This window comes from Protobothrops mucrosquamatus, unplaced genomic scaffold (assembly GCF_001527695.2).
Source record: "Protobothrops mucrosquamatus isolate PMUCROS unplaced genomic scaffold, P.Mucros_1.0 scaffold53, whole genome shotgun sequence".
In the NCBI taxonomy this organism is placed as follows: Eukaryota; Metazoa; Chordata; class Lepidosauria; order Squamata; family Viperidae; genus Protobothrops; species Protobothrops mucrosquamatus.
In genome coordinates this window covers 933,030-947,076 of record NW_015386434.1, presented here as the reverse complement: position 1 = coordinate 947,076, position 14,047 = coordinate 933,030, and the positions used below count along the sequence as shown (strand labels likewise).

Below are 14,047 nucleotides of genomic sequence, written 5' to 3'. Positions count from 1 at the left end.
ACTGACAGGGGAAATGATTCTCTTCAGGATTGAGAATCTTCCCATTACCTTAAGTCACTTTCCATAATCAGAGATTTTGAAACTTCTACAGAAAGTTTTGCTGATAAAGGCCTTCAGCAGGGAAGAAAAAAAATAGCTGCCCAAATTCTTTTAAAAATTACTATGATTTCTCACGTTTGTATGCGTGTATTTCTGATCGCAGGAACTGGATCGACGGCATCTAGTGAGCTGGGACGACCTTTTCTCTCCTTTAAAGCTCTCGATGACACTGCTAAAGTCGCTAAGGTCACTAGCCTATGGCACGGTATTATTAATGCAGTAATGTCGTTTTGGCGCCATTCCCTTAGGGTGCCTTTCTTGTGGGCAATGAGCATTCTTTGCCTCGAGGGAAGACTGTGGGTCCTTAGGGCCTTTCCCTTCCGCAAAGCACCTTAACCTAGCGGCGTCCTCGTAGGGTACATGATAAATAACCAAACAGCTGAGGTGGCGGGAAGGACCAATAATTTCGGGGTTGCAACCAGAGGGCTCTTTCCTGACTTTCTTGCCCTGGCAGGGGGCCCATCGCCATAGCTGAGGGCTTTGATCGGAGGCTTGTTCCTCCCTCCCTTCGTTTGTCTTCAGTTTTCCTTCGCCTTCCGCCCGCTCCTCCCATGGGGCTGCTAGAACCAGCCGGCTTCTCTCGCTGCCATGGCAACGGCGCCCGGTTTGTGTTTTCCTCAGTGTGAAGCAGTCCTGAAGCCTGAGTTGCAGAGCCTTTCGGAGCCATGGCTTCCCCGGCCCTTCCGGAGGTTTCGCCGATTCTCCCGGTCCCCTCGTTCGGCGAGAAACAAAGGCATTTCTCCTCTTCCTCCAGGCTGGAGCACCCTTCGGACAGTAAGCTCAGCAACGGACTCGAGCAGGTGAGAGAAATGGGCAGCCATAGAGATTGAATTCCCTCGGTTTTTGCCCGGCTCTGGGACGTCTTTTTTAATTGCTTGGGCCATTAGCCGGGGCTGCCGGGGCCCTCGCGAAACGTCCTGTCAAATGCAAAAAGTGGCAGTCAAAAATGCTCTTTTGTGAGTTTTCTACTGCGTTCTACTGCTTTTGTTGCGTTTGAAACTGCCTGAGGGGTATTAAAATTTCCTGACATTTGGAACAATTAATCAATGGAACGACTTGCCTCCAGAAGTTGTGGGTGCCCCCCACACCTGGAGGTTTTTAAGAAAAGGTTGGACAGCCATTTGTCTGGAATGGTGTAGTTTTCTGCCTCAGCAGGGGGTTGGACTAGAAGACCTCCAAGATCCCTTCCAACTCTGTTATTTTGTTATTAACAATGGCTACCTCTTTCTTTCTCTCTCTCCTGGGATTGGTTCTGATGAAAACACTATCCATGTTCTTCTCTGAGGGGACCCAAAGCAGACAATAGATAGCGGAAGAAAATTTAGGCAAGGGTAAATAAAAGTTTACTTTTATTTTGTTGGGTATGATTGCACTTATGCAGGGTATAAAAGCACAAAAGGGGCTTTAAAAAGATAAACTAAAAGTCACGTCAGAATGGGCAGGATGACACACAAGCAGATTGAGGATCAATATTGATTTATTTGTGAGACAGAAACAACTACAGGTAATCCTTGACTTACAACCAAAATTGAGTCCAAAATTTATGTTGCTAAGTGAAACATTTGTTTAGTGAGTTTTATCTCATTTTACAACTTTTCTTGCCACTGTAGTTAAATGAATCATTGCAGTTGTTATGTTAGTAACATGGTTATTAAATGAATCTGGCTTCCCCATTGATTTTGCTTATCAAAAGGTCACATGACCTCAGAATAACTGCAATCGTCATAAATATGAACCAGAGGACTTCATTCTAAGCAAAGACGCCTTTTATTTTTTTAAACACTGAGGCCATATCTTAAGGTACTATAGCATTAAATCTAAGAAAAACCTTTATCTAATCTGAAGGTGCTACCTCCAGGCAAATGCACATGAATGTAACTGTTTAGTTATTCTGGGCCCAAGTGATGAATACCTTAACCTTAAAATGGCTTTCCAAGTTGGATTGGAAAAATGAATAGGAGCCAATCCAGTTAATAACAACAAGGTAACAGAAGGGATCTTGGAGTTCTTCTAGTAGTCCAACACCCTGCTCAGTGATGAGATGTCATTTATAGCATATATTTAAACTACATATAACTGGGCTTACATAACATTGTACAAAACTAAAAGTCTTTGGTTGTTCTTAATCAATTAAGACAATTTATTTTCTTGCAAAGATAGAATAGAATAGAATAGAATAGAATAGAATAGAATAGAATAGAATAGAATAGAATAGAATAGAATAGAGCTGGAAGGGACCTTGGAGTCTTCTAGATCAGCCCCCTGCTCAAGCAGGAGAACCTATACCATTTTAGACAAGTGACTGTCTAGTCTCTTCTTAAAGATCTCCAGTGATGGAGCACCAACGATTTCTGGAGGCAAGCTGTTCCACTGGTTAATTGTCTTCACTGTTAGGAAGTTTCTCCTTAATTCCAGATTGCTTCTCTCTTTGATCAGTTTCCAACCATTGTTTCTTGTCTTACCCTCTGGTGCTTTGGAGAATAGTTTGACACCCTCTTCTTTGTGGCAGCCCCTCAAATACTGGAATACTGCTTTCATATCGCCTGTTTCTTTTCTTTTCTTTGATCATAACAGTTTCATTGATATATCTTTAATTTTATTTTTATACTTTTTTTAACTTATATCCCATTTTTTGCCTTCTAGGGTTTAGATTAAAAACATAAAAAAGCAATTTTAGTGATATTGTGGATGTAATATCGAAACACAAATATATTCCACAAACTTCTGTGTTGATGAAATTAGAGGAAATGCAAACAAAGTATGTAATCACTGGAGATATTACACAGAATATTTTCTAGAAGTTAGGCTAAAAGATGTGTTTATTCAATAATTTTTTCATTTTATTTCCCTTTTGACCAATAAAATATAACCCCGATGCAGAATAGATGTTTAATTATCAGAGGGCAGCAGACCTATGGTATATGGAAAATGCCAGATATTTCCAGTGACATTTAATTTCTTAGACTTCCATTTGTGCATCCCAATAAAAGTCTGAAACAGTATATTTAAGTTCTTATCTTTTTAATGTGATCAAAAACATTTTTATTTTATTTATACTTGTTACAACTGTGATTTCTGATCAAATATATTTTGTAGTAAAAATAGATTAAAATGTTTTAATTCCTAGAATTATTTAGTAAGAACTTTTGAAAACTTTTTATTTTTTTAAGATTAAGTACAATAGAAAAAAAATCAAATTAAATTCAAGAAAAAAAGAATAAAACATGCAAAGAAAGAAAAAAAATAGAAAAAGAGTTTTGAAACATATGTACTCACATTATTTTGCTAAGCAGTGCATTCATAAAGTGCAATGCTTGTGACCACATCACTTTGGTGTATGAACAGTCTGGGTATATGCAAGCACGGGAAGACCAAAGAAAGGTGCATGCTAATGCAAGAGGGCTGAGGAAAGAGGTTGGAGGGTGGCATGCTTGTGTGCAGAAGAACACTATATACATCTGTAGTTATATCACGGGCTTTTTATAGTTTTATCTCAAAATAAATTCTGATATAATTTTTGATAAATGAATATATATATATATATATTACTGCTTCTGCCAGTAATAATAAAGAGCAATTCAATATTTTAGCCCCATGCTTTGATTATTGTAGATCTTCTTTAAGTGTTTACTTCCTCAGCTTAACTTCTAAGGTTTTACCTAGAATTGTTTCACAATTATCTCTGAAAGCAAAAACCATTCTCTTTGAATTTTTTACTGAGACAATATATAAAATTTACAAATACAATTTATTGAAAGTAAAAGAAACAAATTTCTTTTCAGAATTTATAGGCAAACAGGTTAGAAATGGAAGAGTTGTTACCTTCAACAAAGTTACTAACCATTACAATCTTATTTAAATTAATGTTTAAGGGAAATCACTTCATATATGTGGATCTTAATCATGTGACCAAATTGCTTGAAGAAACCGACTCAGTAAGTATATTAGACATAATAAGCATAAATCTTATTTCTATTTATTCAAATAGAATTTAAAGCTAATAATATATTCTGTATATATTATACAGAGTACTTAAAGAAATCCAGAAGATTCTTATTAGCTCTAGCATGATTGCAAATGCATATAGCAAATGCTGTAGTTATAGGATTATGCTGGCATGGTACCTTTGTCTTGCTTACTACTTAAAACTGGTTGACATATTTTTCTCACAGCTAAAGAGTAAGCCACAAGACATACAAAGCAATGCCAGTGACATATTAAATCTTCTGTCTCTTTGAAGAGCAAAGTGTTGCAAATATTAAATACTGTACATATTATTCTCATTCACTCTACCTTTTTTAAGATTATAGAAGAACAAATCCAAGCATGTCAGAAGGTTGCAAAGCACTATGAATATGGAATTGTATCCTTTTTGCTTGTTTTGTTACATGCAAAATTAGAAGCCAAAAAATACTTCTATTCCATGAACAGAAAAAGACAAAATAATAATTTGCTATTTTACATTAATACATAGTGTGCTTATTTACTAAATTACATTGCAATATAATTACAACAATTATATTAATTAATAATTATATTGTAATCATAATATAAAATAAAAAATATACTGTATGAATGAAAATTGGACTACTATTTTCAATTTTTTTTATCTATATTACACCGATCTGGCTGGGAAAGGTCCAAGCCAGTAGGATGTGTTAAGCCTTCAAACCAAAGCTGATCCATACAGTTCATAATCTTAGTACTCTCAATATTAATGTATAGACCACAACAAGAGCCATCAACTTTGTAAGCTAATGTTTCAATGGGCTCCATGTCAACAATACTTCCAGTATCTTGTACGGTACACAAATCTTCCTCTGAGATCTATTTCAGGAATTTCTCATATGCAATCTCATATGCAGAATTTCATTTAAAGTCAAACTCGCCATTCTTTGGCTAAATGTCCAGCATTCAGTAGAAAGTCACTAAGTTAAATTTCTTCCACTGACAATATTGTCATTGTATCAATTCACTTGCAATATAATATTGCACATTCTCTCTTGTTTGAGTACATTTCTGTGAAGTGGAAAGATTACTGATAATGCCAAGTTTTTCAACTTCCTTGCTACATCTTCAAAATCTGTTGTGATATGACTATAACATTATTTGCCATTTTACTTGTCCTGATCTATATTAGCAATAAAGCAATAAAGGATCGTCGATTGGATACATCTTGACAGCTGCTATATCACATTTCTAACCTATATTGCTAAGCAGCAAATTTCACAGGCTGGTAAGTCCAGTCAGCACACATTTATTTCAGTTCTTCATTCTAATGAATTTGCCAAGTACTGCAAATCTTTTTATATGTTGAAGGACACAGCTGCTTTATGTAGGCTGTAAATCACTCTAATCCACAGTTGGCATTTTCAGGTACACCATTGCAATTAGCAGTTGCTCTGGGTGTTACCTTTTCAGCTCTCATTGTGAAGCTTCACACCAGACCATGATAATCTTAGCTCTCCACATTTAACTCTTCTAATTGACCCAAATTGGCAGAAGATTGGCAGACATGAATAGTTTAATTTTTTTTATTGCTGACAAGAATGAAGTCTTATACACAAGAAATGATCTGCCTGCATAGTGCAGTCAGTACTTTATGGCTTAGAGTTCTTATCCAAATTAACAGTTATCTGGTCATAACCATGAGAGGCAGTTGAATTATTTTATAAAACATTTCTTATGAATCTGAGTGATGTTCTTTACTGACTACCCAATTTATCCTTTATAGTCAGTTGAACACACAGTTTCATAAAACTTCCAGTTCTATGGTCATTTCCCTCTTTTTGTTGGGTCTTACTCCTGTTTATTGGCAAACTCCTACTTGCTTTCTCTTTTCAGTTGCTTGATAGATTGTGATATAGATTTCATATATAATAGTAATTTTAAATTTTTATGTGTTTACAAAATCTACTTCTATATATTGTGTGTAGGGCAGAATAGAATAGGATCTACTTCTGCATATTTTATGTAGGACAGTCTCATATATGTAGTTATTTTATAATTGGCAATGGGGGAACATCATACAATCTAGGTTTATTTTGCTATTATATGACCAATATGTCTAGTTTGAATGGCTGATATAACCATTAGAGCTGTCTTTTGCAATCTGGCACACTCCAAATGTATTACGGTTTGTGCAATTCTCAGTAGGTGTGTTTAATAGGCTGTTGTCTGAGAGTAATGAGAATTGTTTATAAATTATTTGGAAAGCACTAAAGATATTTTAGAGTTCAGATTCTGGTCCGCTATTTCCATTATTTTCTAAAATATTATTTGGAGAAAAGGGACCCGAGATTAAGTAACTATTACTATTAGAATTCTGCCACAGAAATTGTTACTAATTTTACAACTAAAGTTTGTAGTTTTGGTTTCTTTGTTTTTTAATTTAAAAGATTATGCAAATTTTTTCTTTCTGTAACTATTTTCCTTGATTGTTACATTATAAGCCTTTGAATGATTTAGCACACATCTCTAAAATTTTAAACTTATGTGTGGAGAAAATTCAGCTGGACAATGTTTTTATAGAAACTACATGTGAAATTCTTAAATTATATGGGTAAGTACTTAATTAATGCTTCTGTTTTATTCTGATATTAACCAGTCTTCTATTTTTAGTGGCCAGAAATAATATGCATTTATTTTCATTTTAGCAAAAGCATAAGGCTTCAACATTTAGAATGTTGTAATTATAACATATATTGGGAAACATATTTCCCACAAATCTATGATTGTGCTAAATAAACTGAGCAAAGATTATAATGTTACATTTCATTCAAAATTAATTTGAAAAAGAAAACCCTCAGTGATTTTAACATTTAAATTACAAAATTAAGATTCAGATATATAAAATCTTTATCTAAATTTGTGGATACAACCTTCATATAAAATTAATGAAAATCTAAGTAACATATAAATCAATAGAAAATGTTTCTATTATATTAGACCCCATACTTTTATTAACAGTTGCAGGTAATTTAATAGCTTAAATAAATTCAATTAGCCCAACATCAAATATCTAGGAACTCAGTTATTTCTGTTTGTTGTCCTACATATCACATTTAAACAGCAGTTGTGTGTTGGTTTTCCTGGAACATAACCAATCATTCTTAGTAAATATTATGGATCTTAGTATATCCATTTATTAAAAGTGCTAAAGGCATTCTCAGTCTTGAATTTTTCAGATGTATTGCAATTATCCTTAAATACATTTAAGATTATGTCTATGCTTTCTCCCCACTTATATTTTTTTACTTTGCTGCCACATAGTGGGCATATACACATTCACTTTTATAATGATGCAGTTGCAAAATCTAAATATTTCATTGCTATTTCCTGAAAAGGAATGAACCAAAGCTTATTACTGTATGTTTGTCTGGAAGCTGTCGGGTCTGGATGGGGAGGAACGGGCTCCAGCTCAACCCATCCAAGACTGAGTGGCTGTGGTTCTCGGCGCCTCGTTTCAGCCAGTTTACTCCATCTTTGGCCATTGGGGGCGAAACACTGGCCCCGGTGGAAAGGGCACGCAACTTGGGCGTCCTCCTGGATACCCGGCTGTCGTTAAACGATCATATGACGGCCGTGGCCAGGGGGGCTTTTTATCAGATACATCTGATACGCCAGTTGCGCCCTTTCCTGGATCGTGACGCCTTGCGCACACTCACTCAGGCCCTCGTCATCTCGCGCCTAGACTATTGCAACGCCCTCTACATGGGGCTCCCCTTGGGGAGCATCCGGAGGCTCCAGTTGATCCAGAATGCGGCTGCGCAGGAGATTTTTGGGGCTCCTAGGAGCACCCATGTGACACCTCTCCTGCGCGGGCTGCACTGGTTGCCTGTGGCCTTCCGGGTGCGCTTCAAGGTGNAATTCTAAAATTTTAAATTGGGTATAATTTTATATTATTATAGTGGGTTTTAGGACAGGACAAATAATTTAATTAGTTTTGAATATTTTTAAATATTATGGTATTGCTGTTTTATTAATGTGCCTGTTCACCGCCCTGAGTCCCGCAAGGGAGAAGGGCGGTATATAAATCAAATAAATTTGAATTTGAATTTGAATTTTTAAACATTTTAGTAATATTAAAATATCTTTTGATATTTTTCTTCAGTGCTTTTCATTCAGATTGTCCTCAGAATAGTTGTTACACAGCTAGAGGACTGTACTATTTTAGAACATTAGGCTAAGATTGGAAACACTCAGGGTCAGATTTATACTCCTCTAAATCTCAAGATACTCAATGTTATTGGGCCAGTTGCAATTGGTCAGCCTAGTCTATTTTATAAGATGGTTGCAAAAGATGAAGAGAAAGCAGACAGTGGAGTTCTTTGTATGTTGCCTCGCCTTAGGGAGGAAAGACAATATATACATGAAATAAACAAGCAAATAAATAGGCAATGCTGATGGCATTATATTCCAGATGGACAACCCCTTATCCTGTAAAATGATTATTGAGAATCAGATTATTCCATAGGCTTGTCCCTTGGCAGAGTTACTTCATATTAGGATCTTTTTATAGCAGTGGTGGCGAACCTATGGCACGGGTGCCAGAAGTGGCACTCAGAGCCCTCTCTGTGGGCACGCGTGCCATCTCCCAGTCCTAGGCCTTCAGCTTGGTTTTATAAAACCTTTTCGCTTTAGGTGTCCGCCACCGTGTGCAAAAAAAAAAAAAGTTCGATCAGTCAATTTCAATTTCTTGCAGGAAAAAAAAGATCTTGCAAAGTTGGAATTGATTGGTTGAACTTTTTAGTCCCACCCAGTCTGCCATTACCACCGCAGCCACGCCCACCCAATGGGCCACGCCCACCCGGCACTCGATGATGCATAAGTGGGTTTTGGTTTGCAGTTTGGGCACTCAGTCTCTAAAAGGTTCGCCATCACTGTTCTATAGGATCTGGTCAGCAGGGTCATTGCTGGCATACAAGACCATCTTGTGCAGAATTGTGCTTAGTATCCCACAAACAATCTTTTTAATATTAAAAAAATATTAAATGTAGTTATGATTATGCAAGGGTCTCCTTGATCATCGATTTTGGTGGACAATACATACATATAAAGTTGGTGAGTCTGTTGTTGATACTGTATTTCCTCTTTTTTACCTTGCCATTGACCGTATCCCTCTTATGTTGAATTCTTTTGTGGCACAATACACCAAATGATCTTGCTGATAGGCTTAATTTCTACTTATTTCAGTGTATGGAATAGCTAATTTTCATTGTTAGAAAAAGTAATGATATGAAGTTCATTTGAGAAAATGATATTTATTTCTTTAAAGAAAACTTGACAATACTTCAAACCTTGATTTTGTTTGCTCTAGCATTTCTGAAAATTAGTATTCAGCAGTTTTATAGATAGTCCTCAACTTACAATCATTTAATATAATAACAACCATTTGAAATTGCAGTTGGTTTGAAAAAATGATTTACAGCCAGTTCTCACACTTATAACCATTGTAGCACCAAAATGGGCATGTGACCAAAATTCAGACACTTAACAACCAGCATGTTGCGCTGTTGTGTGATCACATGATTATCAACTACTGCCTTCCCAGTAGGATTGAAAAGGAAAATCAGTGGGGGAGTCTGTATTTGTTTAATGACCACATCATTTGTTTAACAATTATGACAAAAATGTTGTAAAAACAGGTGTGCCTCACTTAATGACCATGTTGCTTAGCAGTGTAAGTTCTGGTCCCAAATGTAGTCACAAATTGAAAATTATATAATGATTCCATACGTGTGGTCCTTCTGGTGGTATAAAATTTCAACTTGCAGAAGCTTAAACCAATGTGACCAATAATGAGAAATGCTGAAAATTGTTTTGCCCATCTGCTTTCCAATTCCCTTCAATCAGATCATTTATGATAGAGAAAAAGAACTGTTGCATTTCAGTTGATTTTGTTGGCATTGTTTATTCTCAATAATAGTTCAACTTTATTGACATCACTGTTGCTTTCTAATATTGAAACAACAAAAAAAGAAAGAAAGAGTAGCAAAAAGGAACTTAAAGGACAATAGACTGGAAAATATTGATCAGATTTTAAAAAGAAGAGCAAATATTTTTTCCATTCCCACCCTCCCCAATTTCCATAACATAGCATTACTTTCAAGTAACAAATCAAAATATCTATGTCACTCAAAGTCATCAGCAATTAGAACTGATTAGAATAGCATATAAGCTCAGTAAAAAATGAATATTATTCATGGTTCGGTTTTGTGTGTGTGTTTGTGAGTATATAAACAATTGTTTTTGTTAGATTAAGATCACAGAAATGAAAGTTGAATATATAATGCACTGTAATTTGCTATATATTACTTTCAGTGGGGCTTACTATATAGCATAGACAGTCTAAGCCAGGCCTGTACAATGTATTGAGGGGAGAGGGCTATATTAATACATTAAAAATCAGCTGTTTCTTGCCCCCATCTTTTGGAGCAATCACGGTAGTGAATTTTCTTTTTGAAAAATGCCAACAGTTGCACAAGGGTGCTTTACAGACTGGATGCATCCACAAGCTGTATGCTGTATGTATATGTTTTAGATTCTGTTGAGAGTACTTGCAGAATCGGATTCATTTCCCCTTTATATTAATTATTGAATACTGTGAATAGCACTCCTTTCAATAGTAAATAGAGTGGCAGATAGTCACTATTCATTGGCAAACACCCAGCCAGGCAGTAGGAAGACTGCAAGTGCAATCTTTGCACAATTGCAAGAAGTCCAAAAGTGACCCTTCCTCCCCACCTTAAGCTCTATAGAACCTTAGATATATGTTCCCAGACTTAGGTTGGCAATCTGGGAAGATTTCTGTGTAATAGGCAAAATATAATGAAATAGTGAGCTTCAACCTTACGCATATAGGTCTGCTTACTTGAGCCTGATCCTATTTAAAGTATCAATTTGTTACATCTCAGGTATTAATAACAAGGCACAATCTAGTACATTATTTAATTTTATTTGTTTAAACAAAATAATTTATTTCTATTTTACTTTTCTATTTAATACACATTAATAGGATATTCACGTTTATAATATATACTTGGCAGATCTACAAAATGTTAAAGTAAAATCAGTAGTCAAAAATAACATACTTTTTTTACCTTTTCATGAAAATTGTAGTCATTATTCAAGTATTTATCATTATTTCTCTCATGCTTTTTAAAATGTATCTGTAATAATTGATACATTTAATTCTGCAGGTTACCATTTTACAAAAAGAAGTTATCTGATGAAGGAAAGTATGCTAAAGAAGTTCAAGAATCAATTGCACAATTGGGTAATATTTGATGTAGACATACCTTCCTTATATAGCTTGACCTCGACTTATGATCACAATTTGAAACAGTTATAACTCATTGCATTTGTAAATTGAGGCAGTGGGGTGATTGGACCCAATTTTATGAGATTTTTTTTTGCAGAAATCATGAGTGAATCATTGCAATGTTAAGCAAATCCATATTCATTAAAAATGCAGTGGTTTTAATACAAATCCATTCTTCTGAATTATGCTTTTTGCCAGAAACTGACAAAATATGCTAGAAACTGGCAAAAACCCATCATAAATTGTGTTCATATGACCCAGAGACACTGCAACTAGTTATAAAGGTGAGCTAGTTGTTATTCACCTGAACGGAGAGGCAGGTGATGGCATTTTACAATAGCCAGAAATGCTTTAAGGGAGGTACTGCACCTATTTGGGACTCATCATATTTGGAATGATGTTAAGTGATCATAAATTGAGGACTGTACATCTTTCTGTACAAGAACTCTCTTGATATAGTGCATAATTGACTAATTATTTTGAACTTACAGCACATTGTATTACAGAACATTGTAATAGAAGGAAATTTGTTGAGACATGCATTTCAAAGAAGATTGCCCAAAGAAAATAAACTGCATCCCAAAAATTATTAAGAAAGGCTGTGAGCTATGTTAACTGGGTATCAAGGAAGCAGTAATCCAGCTCATCTAGGAAGCACCAAATTGGAAATGCCACTTGTAAGAGTAGAATTTGCGTCTATTTAGGATTTTCCTAAATATTTTCCAATATTTTCCTATCAGTACTGATGATAAAAAGTGCCCCATTTTATGACCTTTTGCCATGGTTATTAAACAGATCATAACAGGTTAATTTAACAATGCAGTTGTTAAGCAAATCTGACTTCCCCCATTAACTTTTCTTGTCAGAAATTCCCTAGGGAGATTGCAAATGACAATCCCAGAACATGGGATGCTGCAACTCTTGTAAATACATACCAGTTGCCAAGCACCCGAATTTTGATCATATGACTGTGGGGAATGTTATAATGGTCATACACGTGAGAAATGGTCATGTCACTTTTTTCAGTGCCCTTGTAACTTTGAATAGTTATTAACCCGGTGGTTGTAATTTGAGAGGGGGGGAGGGAGGGAGGGAGGGAGGGAGGGAAGGAGAGAGAGAGAGAGAGAGAGAGAGAGAGAGACAGAGACAGAGAGAGAGACAGAGAGAGACAGAGAGAGACAGAGAGAGACAGAGAGAGAGAGAGAATAATATATACTGAGATAATTTCTTCCTCCTTAGAGCTGGAAACAAAACATTGTAACAAAATACTGAAGAAATGCATATAACGTTCATATAATGAATAAAACTCATGCAACAGAATTGGTCATAAAAGTGTATCATAATTTGCCTGTTGTTTCAGGTTACTTGATCAGAGTGCCATGTTCTCAAATAAGAATACAAATATGTAAGTGTATTATTAGCTTTTACCATGCTGATCTATCAGTAAAAGAATTTGAAGGTAAGATTTATTTTACATTTTGATATATCCTAATAAAATTAATCAGTTTATGCAATGTTAAAAATATGAGCAGTCTATATAGTGAATGAGAGGGCAACAAGCTGATTGAGGGAAATCTGTAACATCATGTAAAATACGGATATGTCATATGAAATCTTATACGGTTGATCCATTCTGAAAATGCAAGTAGATAAATAGATACCACTTTGGTGGGAAGGTAGCAGCATTCCATGCATCTCAGCATATAGTCATGCTGGCCAATGATTATAGAAATTGTCTTCTGACAACACTAGCTCCCTTGTCTAAGAAATGGAGATGAGCCAGCCCTCTAGAGTCAGACATTACTGGACAGAGAAAATATTTATCTTTACAATATATTTCAACCATTATGCTTCAGATGCCTGAATGAAATGTCACACAATAAACTGGAAGTGTGATGAAGAAAGATGCATGCAACCACTGTTTCTTTGCTATGGAGAAATGCTTATTTTGAATAAAACTCTGAATTAGATCAAAAATACATTTACTTTTGTTTATTATAAAGTAATAAGTTTAGTTTTACTTTATTACACTACTTATCTTTCTCATATCTTGTTAAATCTAATTATTTTTAAAGAAATTATTGTGTGTATTTTAAATGTAATAGATCAGCCCCATTGAAAATCCATGTATTTCCAACATTGATACATTGGATAGTCATAAATATTTATAATTTTATCCTTATGCAAATATGCAGCTCATCTACAAGATTGCAGTCCCTAGTTTCTAGTATCATTAATGCTTTTGATTATTAGTTCTAATATGAAACAATTATCATACTGCTTAATCTTAAGAGTACATCACATAGGAGTACATCAAGAAAGAGGGCTGCATTCTTGCAGTAGCACTATGCCCTCTTTCTGGGATTAAATCAAGAAATCTGAAAGAAAATATCACTAGTGAGCAATTTTTCATAAATTGGATTTCATATAATTTAAACATAATGATGATGATGATGATGATGATGATGATGATGATGATGATGATGATGATGATGATGATAAAGTTGGAAGGGACCTTGGAGGTCATCTAGTCCAACCCCCTGCTCAGGCAGGAAATCCTATACCATTTCGGACAAATGGCTGTCCAGTCTCTTCTTAAAAACTTCCAGTGTTGGAGCATTCACC

At 35.3% G+C, this 14,047-nt stretch overlaps 1 protein-coding gene across 1 annotated transcript in view; it reads left to right on the top strand.

Moving 5' to 3' along the window:
• Positions 1-719: 719 nt before the first annotated feature.
• The window catches only part of CFAP69 (cilia and flagella associated protein 69), a 36,364-nt gene continuing 23,036 nt past the window's right edge, over positions 720-14,047 (top strand). The window contains exons 1-6 of the mRNA XM_015811851.1: positions 720-899; positions 3,972-4,034; positions 4,403-4,462; positions 6,552-6,661; positions 11,301-11,377; positions 12,783-12,881. Coding sequence (XP_015667337.1) covers positions 765-899; positions 3,972-4,034; positions 4,403-4,462; positions 6,552-6,661; positions 11,301-11,377; positions 12,783-12,881 — 544 coding nt within the window. The 5' untranslated portion in view covers positions 720-764. The remainder of the gene's footprint in view (positions 900-3,971; positions 4,035-4,402; positions 4,463-6,551; positions 6,662-11,300; positions 11,378-12,782; positions 12,882-14,047) is intronic.